The sequence below is a fragment of the Impatiens glandulifera genome, chromosome 2, assembly GCF_907164915.1.
Source record: "Impatiens glandulifera chromosome 2, dImpGla2.1, whole genome shotgun sequence".
NCBI classification, from domain to species: Eukaryota; Viridiplantae; Streptophyta; class Magnoliopsida; order Ericales; family Balsaminaceae; genus Impatiens; species Impatiens glandulifera.
Window position 1 is genome coordinate 22,585,912 of NC_061863.1, and position 14,412 is coordinate 22,600,323.

Consider the following 14,412-nt stretch of genomic DNA (forward strand, 5'->3'; position numbering starts at 1 on the left):
TCTTGTTTGATAAAAAGTAAGAAAAAACTGGTTTTTAAAATTTAAAGACTAATTTGCCCTTTGACTTTAGAAGATATGATGTAGGTGACAGAATGATGGTTTAGAGAGAAGATAAAATTAGAGAGTAATTTTGGTATTTAAATGATAAAATTATTTGATTTGATGGTTGATAAGATGTTTGGGTTTTGGGATAAAAACTGGGTTTTATCCCAAAAACCCCTTCATCAAACGAGGCCTAAATGAACTTCCCACTACTATCCAAGGGTATTTATTAATTCGGTTTTAGGTTATTCAAGTTCTTTCGTTCAAATTTTAAATTTTTTTAGCCAATTCGAAAACCGAACCGAATTCGAATATATTCTTATACACTGAACAAAATTCGAATTCAATTTTCAATTCGAATTTAAATAATTCAAATTTGAACCAAATTCATTTTTTTTAATAAATTATATATAATTATAAGTAATAAATTATATAATATATAATTAAAATAAATAATAAAAAATGAATTCAGTTTCGATTTGGTTTTCGAGTTGAAACTCCAACTTGAAAATCAAATCGAACATCGTATTTGAATTCGAATTAGTTTAACATTCTATTCGAAAACCAAAAATAAAATAAAATTCAGTTTATTTGAATTAGGTGATTTCAATTTCGATCGGATATTCAATTGAATCCAAATATTGAACCCTCTAGACAGAGATATTACATATGTTTTGTTATGTAGAGTTTTAAAATAGTTTTTATATATATTTGTTTATATTTAACAAATATAGTTAGTCTATTTGCTTTTGGAGTGAAGGTTATCCTAGAGGTCAGGTGATAAACCATGGCCTCTTGTTTTGTATAAAATTTATTTATATAACCTAAAATTTAATTATTTTAAAACTACATTTATTTATAAGATAATTATATATTATTTTTTTTATTTTTAATATAATTAATAATACAAATTACTTATAATATAAAAAATTAAATAATAATTTATATAAAATTAAAATAATTTTTTATATTTTTTAATTTTAAAATATTTCAAAAATTTATATAAATTAATATATTATTTATTCTTCCAAAATGAATTATATATATTAATATCATGTAATTTTCTTCTCGAGTGTATATTAACTTAATAATCTGTTTTTATCATGATTTTGTATTTTTGTTATTATTTTTATGTTTTTATTTGTTTTTCTATATTCTCACATAATTAATTAAGATCTACTAATTAAACTTTTATATTTTTTTTCTTTATATATATATAGTTAGTTTTTATTTATTTAAAACCTAATTAATTTAACTTTTCACATTTTTAAACCTAATTTTTCTTTAACTATATAGTTTTAAATTTATAATTTTTTTTAAAATCGAGTATTTTCATATTTGATTAGATTTCGTATATTTATTTTATTTTAGTAAAGTATTCGTGGAAAGATTTGATTAATACATATAATTTTTTCAGCCAGTCCAGTGAAAAAAAAATTCTTGAATTCGCCCTTACTAGTTCTTACCTTATAAATTTCTTGATCATCTCATGTCGCAAGACTTGAACATTTTCCATAGCCTTTTGAGTCACGAAGTCTCCATTTTGGTTTTAAATGACGGCCTCGAAACCAACTTGATTTTGATTGACGTGCTTGGTATGCTCAAGCTCATTTGTTGTCGGATGTCTTGGAGTCCTCTACTCTCTTTATATATGGCACTTTAAAAAACCTAAAAAACTACAGAATTATAATATTCTCCTAACTAGATTACCCATCAGAACTATGTCTAACTTGAAGCTCATTTGCTGTTGGATGGAAATTACGTGCAACTTGATATTCACAAGATAACGTAGGCAACCTAATACGGGCTTAGTCACAAATCACAATCAACCATCAATGATCCATGCATTCAGATTAATCGTAAGTATTTCTACTCACCCTAAAATACATGACTATTTCTTATTTAGAATAGAATTATACTTGAGATTTTAATATATATATTAAAATATAAATAATCAAATTTATAAAAAAAAAATAATAATAATTTAGATTATATATCAAAATATAAATAATTAAATTTATAAAAATAATAATTTAAATTATATATCAAAATATAAATAATTTAGTTTATACAAATAATAATTTAAATATATCAAATTTATAAAAATAATAATTTCATATATATATCGAAATATAAATAATTTAGTTTATATAAATAATAATTTAAATATATTAAATTTATAAAAATATATATTTATATATATAATAATAAAAAAATGAATTTAAATAGTAACTAGATTAGTTTGAAAATTATTAAAAAAAAAATAAGTTAATTTAAAAAGTTGAACACCAAATCAGATAATCAGGTTAGTTTTAGTTTGGGAAATAGTCCACGAAAGGACTCTTATCTAGGTTTAGTCAAATTCATCGTCTATATGGACGACATTTGAGTTCAAAATAAAACAAATATTCTTACTCATTCTATGATACATCACAACTCTCTCCACCCACGATTAAATTCTCTCTATACCCAATCAAATTAACACGAGCCTAATGATAATGATGATCTCCATTTTCTTTTTCTAAAACGTTGTGATGATTCTTCAAGAGTAAATATATATATATATGACACTCATTTTCATTCTCCATATTTATATTTTTTAATTAATTCCGAGACTATAAAAATATTTTTTTAATCATATACAGACTTATTGCTCTAAGAATTATATAATAATTTTTTGTAACCATGTCTGATAGTGTGATTGAATAATGAGTTAATTAAAAGAAACTCATTATTAATATTTATTATTTAATTTTTTAGTTATTTGAAAAATAATAATATTATTATTATTATATATTTTGAAATTATTTTTTTACATATATAATAAATAAGTAAATAAATTGACTAAATAAAATAAAGAGGAGTGATAGAGTGAGGGAATTTAGTGAGGGAATTTGGTGAGGGGATGACGTGGCATCACTTTCATTGGTTGGAAAATGTAAAAGTGAGAGGAAAGAGAGAAAAGAGAGAAATTATTTGATTTTTTCAGCGAATAAGATTATGACACGTCATTCCCTCACCAAATTCCCTCACCAAATTCCCTTACCTAATCATCTCTAAAATAAATATATATTACTGCTAGTTTATTTGTTAAAAAATTAGGTAAAAAAAATAATATATATTAATTTTGATTTTTTTTTTAGGAGTTAAGGAAAAATAAATAAATGAATATTATCTAATGAAAGATGAGAAACTAGTTTTGCTTGCTAATCGATACATTTACAAAGTCTCAACTTCTTTCCAAAAAAAGGAGTCAAATCGATCATGGATGAAACAAGACTTTGAGACCACTATCATCCGCTTAGAAAAAAATGTTAGATCAAATTAGTTAATTAACTTAGAATAATTAGTCAACTATTATAAAATTACTAGTATTTTTCTTTTAAATAATCAAAAAGGAAGAAATTATTAAGTAAAAATAAATAATTAATTAGTAGTATCAAGTATTTATTAAATAAAAACTTAATTGTGTTGAATCATGCGTGGATTAAAGAAAACCGGAAGAAAAAGTTGCTCGGCCTTTCATTAAATCATATTTTATCAAAGTTCGGCTCTACATGAAATCGACATTCTATATAACGGTTCTCTGTAAAGGCATAATAAACACTTTATAAAGATTGGCATTTTGTAGAATCGACATTCTACAAACATGTAGCCGATCTTATCTCATTTCGGCATTTCACAAAACCTTTCGGTAGTATGGACTTCAGTATTCTGTGAAGCAGAATCAGCATTTTGACGAAGTCGGTATTATGAAAAGCGTAACTGGTTTTTATCCCAAATCGGTATTTTAGGCGGAATCGACATTTTGACGAAGTCGGTATTATGCAAAGCGTAACCGGTTTTTATCCCAAATCGGTATTTTAGGCGGAATCGACTTTTTGACGAAATCGGATTTTGCATAGCACGCGGCTGGTATTCTTGCAAATCGGTATTTTGCAAAGAAAGCATTCGGTTTTCATTTTCAATATTATATAACTTCGGTTATATAAGAATTCCCGATATTTTATTGAAATGGATTTTTTCAATAAAATCAGTATTTTCTAAGAAGCGTTTCCAATACGCTTCTTGCTTCTCAAAACCTATCAGTCTCATTACTATATAAGCATTTTTCTGGTAACTACAATTATCAACTTTACATGGACTCAGCAGTTTATTTTCATTTTGGTGCATGAACTGATGAAGACCGTTTTGGCAGAATTAGAGATATAATAAAAGAATCAAAAACAAATCAAAGCCTTTGAGATTTACACTCCTCGTAAATCATAATCCAATTAATGACAATTTGGCTTATTATCATTCAAGTACAGACAAAATCAAAGTATATCTCATTTAACGTACTATTCTGGACTTCAACCAATTAGAATCAAGACTAATGTCCTATGAAGCAAAATATGTCCATTGAGCAGCAAATATATCCGTTGATATTTTTCCTACTTAAGAAGACATATGCCAATCTACTTCAGTGCCTGACCAAACCTTATCTTTCTGCTATCAACTCTTTCAAGCTCTCAAAAAGTCTCTTAAGCCTTCAAGTGTGTTAGACTTTTAAAACTGTATTACAATCTCACTTATTCATTGTGAGTTTGTTAGCATTGTAAGTTGACATAATCAATTTCTGTTTAACAGAGCATATATGCTAGGAGTTCGAAAACAGACAGTAACTAAGTCCTGGTTGTTCGAATGAGTTGTGTACAAGTTTTATATTCAATCAAATCTTCTAGTGAAAATCCTTCTCAAGGTTGAGAATAAAGGTGAAGTAAGATCTTTATCTCTAAACATCCATAAACATTCTTGTATTGTGTGTTCTTTCTATTGCTTTACTCTAATCTCGTTGTGTTGCTTCAAGTCGAAACAAACACTTTCGTACTTGAACTCGGTTCAAGAATTTGTGATGACTTGTAAAGAATAGAAACTAGATAATAACATCTAAAAAAGTTAGTATCGAATGAAGTGTGTGTAAGCGTTCAACTTTGTGAGACCACAGTCTCCTTTGTCGATCTCGATCCTAACAAGTGGTATCAAAGCAACTTGTTTCTATTCTCATGCACTTGAATATCATCATGACTTCTTTCACCAAGCCTCTTATGTTCAAAAGTGTAGATTTTATTGACTGGAAACTACATATGAACGTGTATTTGGTTTCGCTAGATGATGACATGTGTTATGTCATTACCGACGGCACGATCAAGATTGAGAAGGAAAAATTATATTGGACCAATGATGATAGAAGGAAGAATAATCTCGACAACCTGACCAGAAATGTTATACACGGTACTCTAGATAAGAACACCTTTGCAAAGATCAGAACATGTACCACTGCCAAGGAAATATGGGAGAAGATGATCCAACTAAATGAAGGCAATGAAAAAACCAAAGAGAACAAAATCATGGTGGCCACTTAGAAGTTCGACAACATCAAGATACACCCTGGAGAAACGATGAAAGAATTTGATGAACGCTTCACCATCATTGTGAATGAGGTTGCCATCTTGGGAAATAATATGGGAACAAGGAGATCACAATCAAAGCATTGAGAGCTCTTCCTAGTGCATGAGAGGTCAAAACAACGGTGATGAGAGAATCCAGAAATCTCCACAAAATGCCACTGCATGACCTCTTCAGCGACTTGAAATCCTATGAGTTTGAAATGAATACAAGGAATGAAGATGAGCCATCATCGTCAAACGTAACCAGGGAATTAGTGACATCTTTGAAACCAGCAGCCCATGAACCTATCAAGTTAGCTGAGTAGTTCAGCGAGGATGCAATGCCCTTACTAGTGAAGAAGTTTGGTAGATTCATGAAGAAAAATCAATCCAACTCATCTTCCACAACAACAACAACCAATCTTATGATTACAAGGCTAACATCTGTTGTTTTAATTGTGATACTTTAGGTCACTACAAATCAGAATGGCGAAAGCGAAGAAGAGATGACAAGAAGTCTGATCAGAAACTAAGGGAGGACAATAAATCATCAAACCATGATAAAGATCAAAAAACAATGATGGTAGAAGAGAACAAAAGAAAATGGCCTCAAATTGACTCGGACAATGATGATGAATAAGTAAGGTGTTTCATGGCCAACAATGAAGAGGTATTAAATTTTGCCTCTAAAGAGTTCACTCGAGACGATTTGGTTACTGCACTCAATGACATGGTTATTGAGTACAAAAACTATTCATCCTTGTTTCAACTCAACCAGACAATATAATCAGTGAAACAAATGAACTATCCTCTAAGAACGAGAAGCTCAAGGAGATAGTTCATCTGTTGACCAAGGAAAATGAAAGAACCAACAACGTGATTGCTACATGGACTAAGTCTAGGGATGCGGTCAATAAGATGACGAGTCATTATAAGCCTTCCAACTTCAAGTTTGGATTAGGTTATGATAACACCAACCCAGACACGTCACGCAAAAAGTCGAAGCCCAAGAAAGGCAAACTTCCTTTCATAAGTTTCGTCAATGGTACTTCAACTAACAATCAAGCAAGTCACGATGCAGATGAGTCAGAAACTAAAAAGGAAATAAAATATGTGGAACCAACCGACAAGTCACGGTAACTTAATCCTGAGAGAAGGAAAGTCAATCTGTCAGCTGGACCTGAACATGACAAGCGTTCAAAGAGGTATCATCATAACTCATATTAAAAACACTATGACTCATCTGAAGGCACACATAGAGATGTTAAGCCTAATGTAAGTAGAATTATTAAGACTAACACTTGGAAGTCCATCAGAATAATACAAGTATGGATCCCCAAAGGACAGATCAACGTTGGACCCAATTAAATATGGGTACCAAAATGTGTAAATAGTTTTATTTTGCAAGGTAAACAAGTCGAATGCTTAGAGGACTCAGAATGGTACTTGGATAGTGGATGTTCAAGGCACATCATTGGTAATAGAAAGCTTTTAACCAATATTGTGAAGGAATCTGAATCTAGAATTACATTCGGCGATAACTCCAAGGGTAAGACTGTGGGCAAGGGTAAGATTGTCCATAGTAACTTAACCATAAACAACGTGTTACTTGTCGAAAATTTATGTTATAACCTGCTTAGTATAAGCCAAATGTGTTATATATGATATACTGTTGAATTTCATAAGCAAGCATGTTTAGTTAAAAATCAACAGGACAGTACCTTATTGACAAAGCATAAGATAGGTAACATTTATAAAGTTAATTGGAAAAATAAATCACCTAATCCCATTTGCATGATAGCTATAAATGATCAGAACTGACTTTGGCATAAAAGACTAAATCACTTAAACTTCAAAATCATTAACTCTATATGCACTAAAGAACTAGTTGTAGGTATGCCTAATCTAAAGTTTTCTAAAGATAAAGTATGTTCTTCTTGCCAGATGGGTAAATAGATCAAGTCAACTTTTAAAAGTAAAGGAATTATTCAACCTGAAAGATGTTTAGAACTTTTTCATATGGACCTTTTCGGCCCAGTTAAAGTAACTAGCTTAGGAGGCATGGAATATACCTTAGTAATTATTGATGACTACTCTAGGTTCACTTCGGTTATTTTCTTTGCTTCTAAAGATCAAGTTACATCTAATTTGATTAAAATGCTTAAAAGAATGCAAAATGAGAAATCGGTAAGTGTTAATAAAATTAGAAGTGATAGAGGCACATAATTTACTAATAAGACTCTTTCATGTTACCTTGAAGAATCCGGTATTAGACACGAGTTGTCTCAGTAAAAACGACTTAGCTGAAAGGAGAAACAGAACCCTTAAGGAAGTGGTCAGATCCATGATACCTGATTTTGGAGTGGCTCAAAAGCTTTGGGCAGAGGCTATCAATACATCATGTCATACTCAAACAGGTCAATAATTAATAAAAGATTTAAAAAAACGCCTTATGAAATTTACCATGGAAAAGTCCTTAATATCAAATATTTTTGGATTTTTAGCTATAAGTGTTACATTTATAATAATGGCAAAAATTATTTGACTACTTTTGATGCTAAATCTGATGTTGGTATTATGTTATGATATTCTGAAGTCAATAAAGCATATAGAGTATACAATAACCAGACTTTAACTGTTGAAGAATCATTCCATGTTGTGTTTGATGAATCTGTCAAAAGTAGCACTTCAACATCCATTGATCTGTCTAACAGAATGGAGGACGTTAATCTTCAATCTGATAGCGAAGATGAAGTTATAGTCATCCGAAACATTGTTTCTGATTAGATGGTTGAGAATGTTGAAGTTCAACAAGATCAGACCGCACCTCAACAGGCTACTAAAAGCATGGTTAACTCTGAGAAAATCGGTCGGTCAAATTCTGATCAACCCATTGGTTTATCAAATCTTGATCAAATAACCGGTCGATCAGAAAATGTTTTGGGACCAAACTTTAAATGGAACAACAATCATCCTCCTAAGCGAATTATATATGACCCCTCTGCCCCTCTTAGGACTAGACTTCAATCATTAGATGAATTCGCAAACTCGACTTTCATCTCTTAGATTGAACAAAAGAAAGTGGATGAAGAACTGTAAGATATAGATTGGATCATTGCAATGCAAGAGGAACTAAACCAATTCGAAAGAAACAAAGTATGACATTTAGTTCCAAGACTAGCCCATCAATTTGTCATTGGAACCAAATGGGTCTTTCAAAACAAATTAAGTGAAGATGATTTGGTCACAAGGAACAAGGCTAGACTAGTGGCCCAAGGATATACACAGGAGGAAGGCACTGACTTCGAGGAGTCATTTGCTCGTGTTTCCAGACTTGAGGAAATACGAATCTTTTTAGCATTTGCAGCCTTCAAAAATTTCAAGGTTTTTCAAATGGATGTTAAGAGTGTCTTTCTTAATGAAATAATTAATGAGGAGGTGTATGTCGAGCAACCTCTCGGTTTTAAAAATCCCGCAATGATAAGTCATGTTTTTAGATTGGATAAAGCACTTTAAGGTCTCAAACAAGCTCCTAGAGCATGGTATGATATACTTACTAAGTTCCTTTTTTATCATGATTTTACTATAGGATTTGTTGATAAAACATTGTTCAAATTTGAAAAAGATTCTCATATTTTACTTGTCCAAATATATGTTGATGTTATTATATTTGGGTCAACTAACCCCAAGCTTTATGAGAAATTTTCTAAGATGATGACAGATAAGTTTGAAATGAGTATGATGGGGGAGCTAAGTTTCTTCTTCGGCCTTCAAGTCCGTCAAATTGAAGGAGGCACCTTCATCAATCAAGCAAAGTACACAAAGGAGATGCTAAAAAAGTTTGGCATGGAGAGTTTCTCTACTGTCTCAACTCCAATGAGCCCATCAATCAAACTTGATAAAGATGAAGATGGTCAAAGTGTTGATATAATAACCTATTGTGGAATTATCAGATCATTGCTCTACTTAACAGCCAGCAGACCAGACATCCTCTTCGCTGTTGGTGTTTGTGGGAGATTCCAGGCTAATCCTAAACAATCTCATTATGTAGCTGCTAAAAGAATTTTGAAATATCTTAAGGGTACTCAAAATGTGGGACTGTGGTTTCCGAAGGATTCCAGTTTCAATTTAATAAGCTACGCTGATGCAAACTACACAGGTTGTAAGGTGGACAGAAAAAGCACCAGCGGGACATGTCAATTCCTTGGTGATCGACTTGTCTCTTGCTATAGAAAAAAGCAAACCTCCATAGCAACTTCAATGACTGAGGCAGAGTATCTTGCTATTGGAAGTTGTTGTGCTCAGCTCTTATGGATCTAACAGCAATTGAAAGATTTCGGTATCCAAGCTGAAGAGTCCTCAATCTTTTATGACAACATCAGCTCCATTTCATTAATATATAATCCGGTGTTGCATTCAAAAACCAAGCACATTGATATAAGACACCATTTTATCTGAGATCATGTGGCGTAGAAGCACATCCGGCTGGAATATGTCTCAACCGATTAGTAAGTGGTTGACATCTTTACCAAGCCACTCTAAGAGACTATGTTTTCTTACTTTAGAAATATTTTGGGTCTTGCAGACATTAACTAAAATTTTAAAAATATGGCATGCATTTAGGGAGAACCTCTCTCTTTTTCAAACTATTCATATTACATATGCTTTCACAAACCGGGCATGCATTGGGGGAGAAGTTCTCGCTTCCCAAGATTATTTGTGTTGAAACTATTTTCATAAAAACACTATGCATGGATTGAGGGAGAAGCTTATGCTTCTCAAAAACATATTTGTTGCATAATTTCATAAATTATATGTGTGCATAAACTTAGAGGAAAATAAAATGCTTAGACAGATAAAACCAGGTAATTTTCTCCTTTTGAAATCGACCAGATCACTCAGCCAGAATAATTTTGGATAAACTGTACGGCTTAAGAAAACTGGAAATCAAGTCAATTGGTTATTTATAACACTGAACAACTACCGCTCGAAAAAAATCTCTGCTATTTTCAAGCGGAAGAGGTTTTTCTTCAAATTTAAAATAACCGATTCCTTAAAATTCAGGATATGCAGATAACTGCTCTAGTTAATCTGCATGAACATTTCGGTAGTTTCATCTTCAAATCATAATGGGACAACTGTTAAAATTTTAAATTATCTATCGATTACTGTCTTTCAAGATCAAGAGAGAAATTCAATTACTGTCTAGTTGTGAGAATATTGTAAGTTGAATAGAGGTTGTTCTATTCAACAGAGAGGTAGCTAGCTTAGTGATATGATTCAAGATATTTAGTGGATATACTTCCGCTTGTGGGAGAAGGGGTGACGTAGAAGTTTTATCTCCGAACATCCATAAAACTCCATATGTTCTTTACTTTTTTATTTTATATTCGGTTGTTCAAAGCTTTAAATCCGACAAACACTTCTGCACTTGAATTCGTTTCAAGAGTTTGGAGGATTTGTGAAGAATAGAAATAGATATTAATCCCTCAGAGGATTATTATCGAAGAGTTTATCGTAAGTTGTTAACAATAGTTAGACCCCAGCCTCTATTGGTAACACCGATTCTATTCACATGGTGTACAAGATCCCTTGAGGAAATGTTGGAGTAGGGATGAATTCCTCATTTGCGGCTACCGTAGTTGTGGAGGGAGTCATTACTAGAGTTAGGATCTCCTTCTGAATGACTTGATCAAGAGTAGTTTGACCGGTCGCAACAACTTCAAGCTGGCCGGTTTGTAGAAGATTGGACCGATCAGTTTTATCATCGTCGGACTGATCGGATAGCAACACCTATGGTTGTTCGGTTTGAGGACCATCAATTTGCTAGTCAGTTTTCAAATCCTCCAATCGCTCGGTTTTAGGAACATTGGATTGTGTTGTATCTTCGTTAACTGCCGATTTAGCCTCAAAATTTGCAGGCTCAATCATAGTAACATTTGGAGCTGTACTTTCCACTGGTACAGATGAGGCATTAAATAAAAGAGTGGGGATATTTACCTCGCGTCGAGGTCCTTTTCAGGAAGACGTAATTTCGCCTGTTTCACTTGGTCTTCTTCTAACAACGTTGTTTGTGCTTGCGGTAGACTCAACTTCGATTTGAGTCTTTTTGATGATGCGGCATGGGTGGAAGTATTGATACGTTTTGAGCCGTCCATTGACCTTCCTCCTGTTGTTTTCGTACCGACGATCTCACCGCCACTTGATTGTTGGCCGGAAACTTCAAAGTTAGACTCCTTAGCTTTATTAATCCTTGTAATGTATTGACCAATATTGACAGCAGTCATGATTTTGCTAGAGTTTATCGAGGTGCCTAAGCCAGTAGGAACATACAGATGCTTTAGAATCCATCTGATCTGTACTGTAAATCTGAGGCTTCATTTGATTTGAGGAGACACCATTTCACACAAAATGTTAAATAGAACACGCCCCAAGTTGATTGTATTGCCTTTAACAATAACGCTCATCATATCGAACTTAGATTGTGTGATAGTGTCGTAGTTTCCGCCTCTTCCATGTAGTTCTTTAGTGGCAATATCGTAGAGAATGTGATATTCTTACTTTAGATCTTTTTTCTTAGAGAATGCATCCTTAGCCATATCGTAGGTTTAAAGAGACGAAAAATGATGAATGAGTTCTAGTGAGAGAGAGAAGAGCGAAGTAGAGATATTTAGGGTTTGCAAAACGTGAGTCCAACATTTTGGTATGCATTATCTTTAAATGAGGGTATGACAGGCTGATTTTACAAAAGGAACTGAAATATAGGGATACTGAACAGTAATATTTCTGGCGCGTGTACCCACACCCTATTGAAAGAGGAAAGATGGAGCCAATTTTGAAAATATGTATGTTTCCAATATAAAATTCATTATGATTTTTGATCATAAATATTTTATAACCGTTATAAATTGAATTAAAAATTAATTTTATTTATGAAATTTAGTTGATGCAACTTGTTTTTAATAAACCATAATTTCAATAAAAAGGAATTGAAAATAACATTAACCGATAACATAAGTGAAACGGTTCAACACACAAAATGACAGGTTCACATTTTTCCAAATCTAACTTAATGATAAGGAAAGATTAAACTGGATCTAAAGATCTAAAGACTTGAAGATCCTACGATCAACAATGTAGGTCCCATGTACAATAGACAACATCGTTCCTAGGTGCACAATATGATCAAATTCTCGGTCTCAAGGTGCATCCTCTTGGTCATGGGCTAGCATCATGTCTCCTTTAGGTGCATATCATCGGTCCTAGGTCTGCAACAACTCACCCTCGGTCCTAAAAAGTAGTAGATCCCTCTAGGGTGCAAATCATATCTTAAAGAGGCTATACAAAATATTAATAATTAAAAAAAATAAAAATAAATCCTAAAGGGGTTAGGTGTGACGAAAGTTGGCCCGAGGCTAAGTTTTCTCAGTCGAATGAAGGGCCTCAAGTGCGAAAAGCATCGGTCCTAGTCATCGGTCTCAGTTTTTGGTCCTTAGTCCTCGATCCTTGGTCTCGGTTTTTGGTCCTCGGTCAGCCGGAATCTGTGTGCACTCTAGGGTACCCGTTTCTCGGTTGAAGGCTCTCTCATGGTGCTGCTACAACTGCAAGGTCTATTGTTCTTCCAGTTTTCAACCTATTCCTAATCTAACTAATTTTTGGTGATCCAAATAAATCCCAAATTGTATTAAACTCTCTAGAATTAATGTTAATATATAATTAAACATATATATACACAAAATTCTAATTTTAACAATCATAAAATAAAAATAAAAAAGATCAAATGAAGTATTTTTTTAATGTTAGATTTTAGTTTAGAAAATGTTTTGGATCAATAATTTTTGTTTAATTTTTTGTTGTTATGTTTTATTTATTTAAAACTTATTGTTATTCTATATATTTACATTATTCTTGTGCAGAAAATAAAACCTAAACTAAAAATACATGCAATCACATTATATAATAAAAAAGGCAAAGGCAAATCATATTATTAATGTAAAGACAAAAAAAAATGAAAAGGAAAATAAGAAACTTACAAATGGGTTGTTCTTGGGTTGTTCTTGATTTCGAAAATTGAACTAAAATTGAACAATCTGAAGGCCCTAAACAGTTTTATGACCAATTTCTAATTAGTTTTTTTGGAATTAAAAAAGTACTATGTTGGGTCAAATTATTTTGATTAAGTGTTGAAATAATTTGACTATTGGGATTTTGATGATGAAATGAATTATGCGCTTTGATGCAGGTGTATCGAAATGTATCGAAATCATTTTTCATGAGACTTGGCTCTAATGAGGCTCATTAGACCGATTTGCATTAGATACACAGAATTAGACGTGCAGTCTAATGAATCCCGTAATTAGACGTGCAGTCTAACTCAGTGGAGTTAGACGTACAGTCTAATAGATCTCGGAATTACACGTGTAGTCTAACTCAATGGAGTTAGACGTGCAGTCTAATGTATACGGAAACAGACGTGCAATCTAACTCAGTGGAGTTAGACGTGCACTCTATTGGATTGTGAAAGTTAGACGTAAGTCTAACTCCTTCAGACAAGTCTGAAGTAGAACCGGAATTAGACGTGCAGTCTAACTCAATGGAGTTAGACGTGCAGTCTAATGGTTTGTAACAATTAGACGTGTAGTCTAATTGGTGAAAGTTAGACGTAAAGTCTAACTCCTTCAGACAAGTCTGAAGTAGAACCAAAATTAGACGTGCAGTCTAATGGTTTATAAGAAACGGTTTGTACTTAGACGTATTTTTGCTCAAAATCTATAGATCTAAGTCTATATGTTGAGGTTTAAACTTACGCAATTAGACGTACACGTCTAATAGACGTTAGACGTTTTTACGTCATGAGCAAGTGGGTGCTCACGTCTAATCAAACACATGTTTGACACGTGGTGTTCATGCGGAATTAGACGTACACGTCTAATAGACATTA

The 14,412-nt window shown here is 32.3% G+C and overlaps 1 protein-coding gene across 1 annotated transcript; it reads left to right on the top strand.

Annotated features, from left to right (window-relative positions):
- The first annotated feature begins 9,212 nt into the window (after positions 1–9,212).
- On the top strand, positions 9,213–9,791 carry LOC124924500 (uncharacterized mitochondrial protein AtMg00810-like). Its single transcript, XM_047464530.1, has 2 exons — positions 9,213–9,470; positions 9,585–9,791. The coding sequence occupies exons 1-2, from the start codon at positions 9,213–9,215 to the stop codon at positions 9,789–9,791; spliced, it is 465 nt and encodes a 154-aa protein (XP_047320486.1).
- The last annotated feature ends 4,621 nt before the right edge of the window (positions 9,792–14,412 follow it).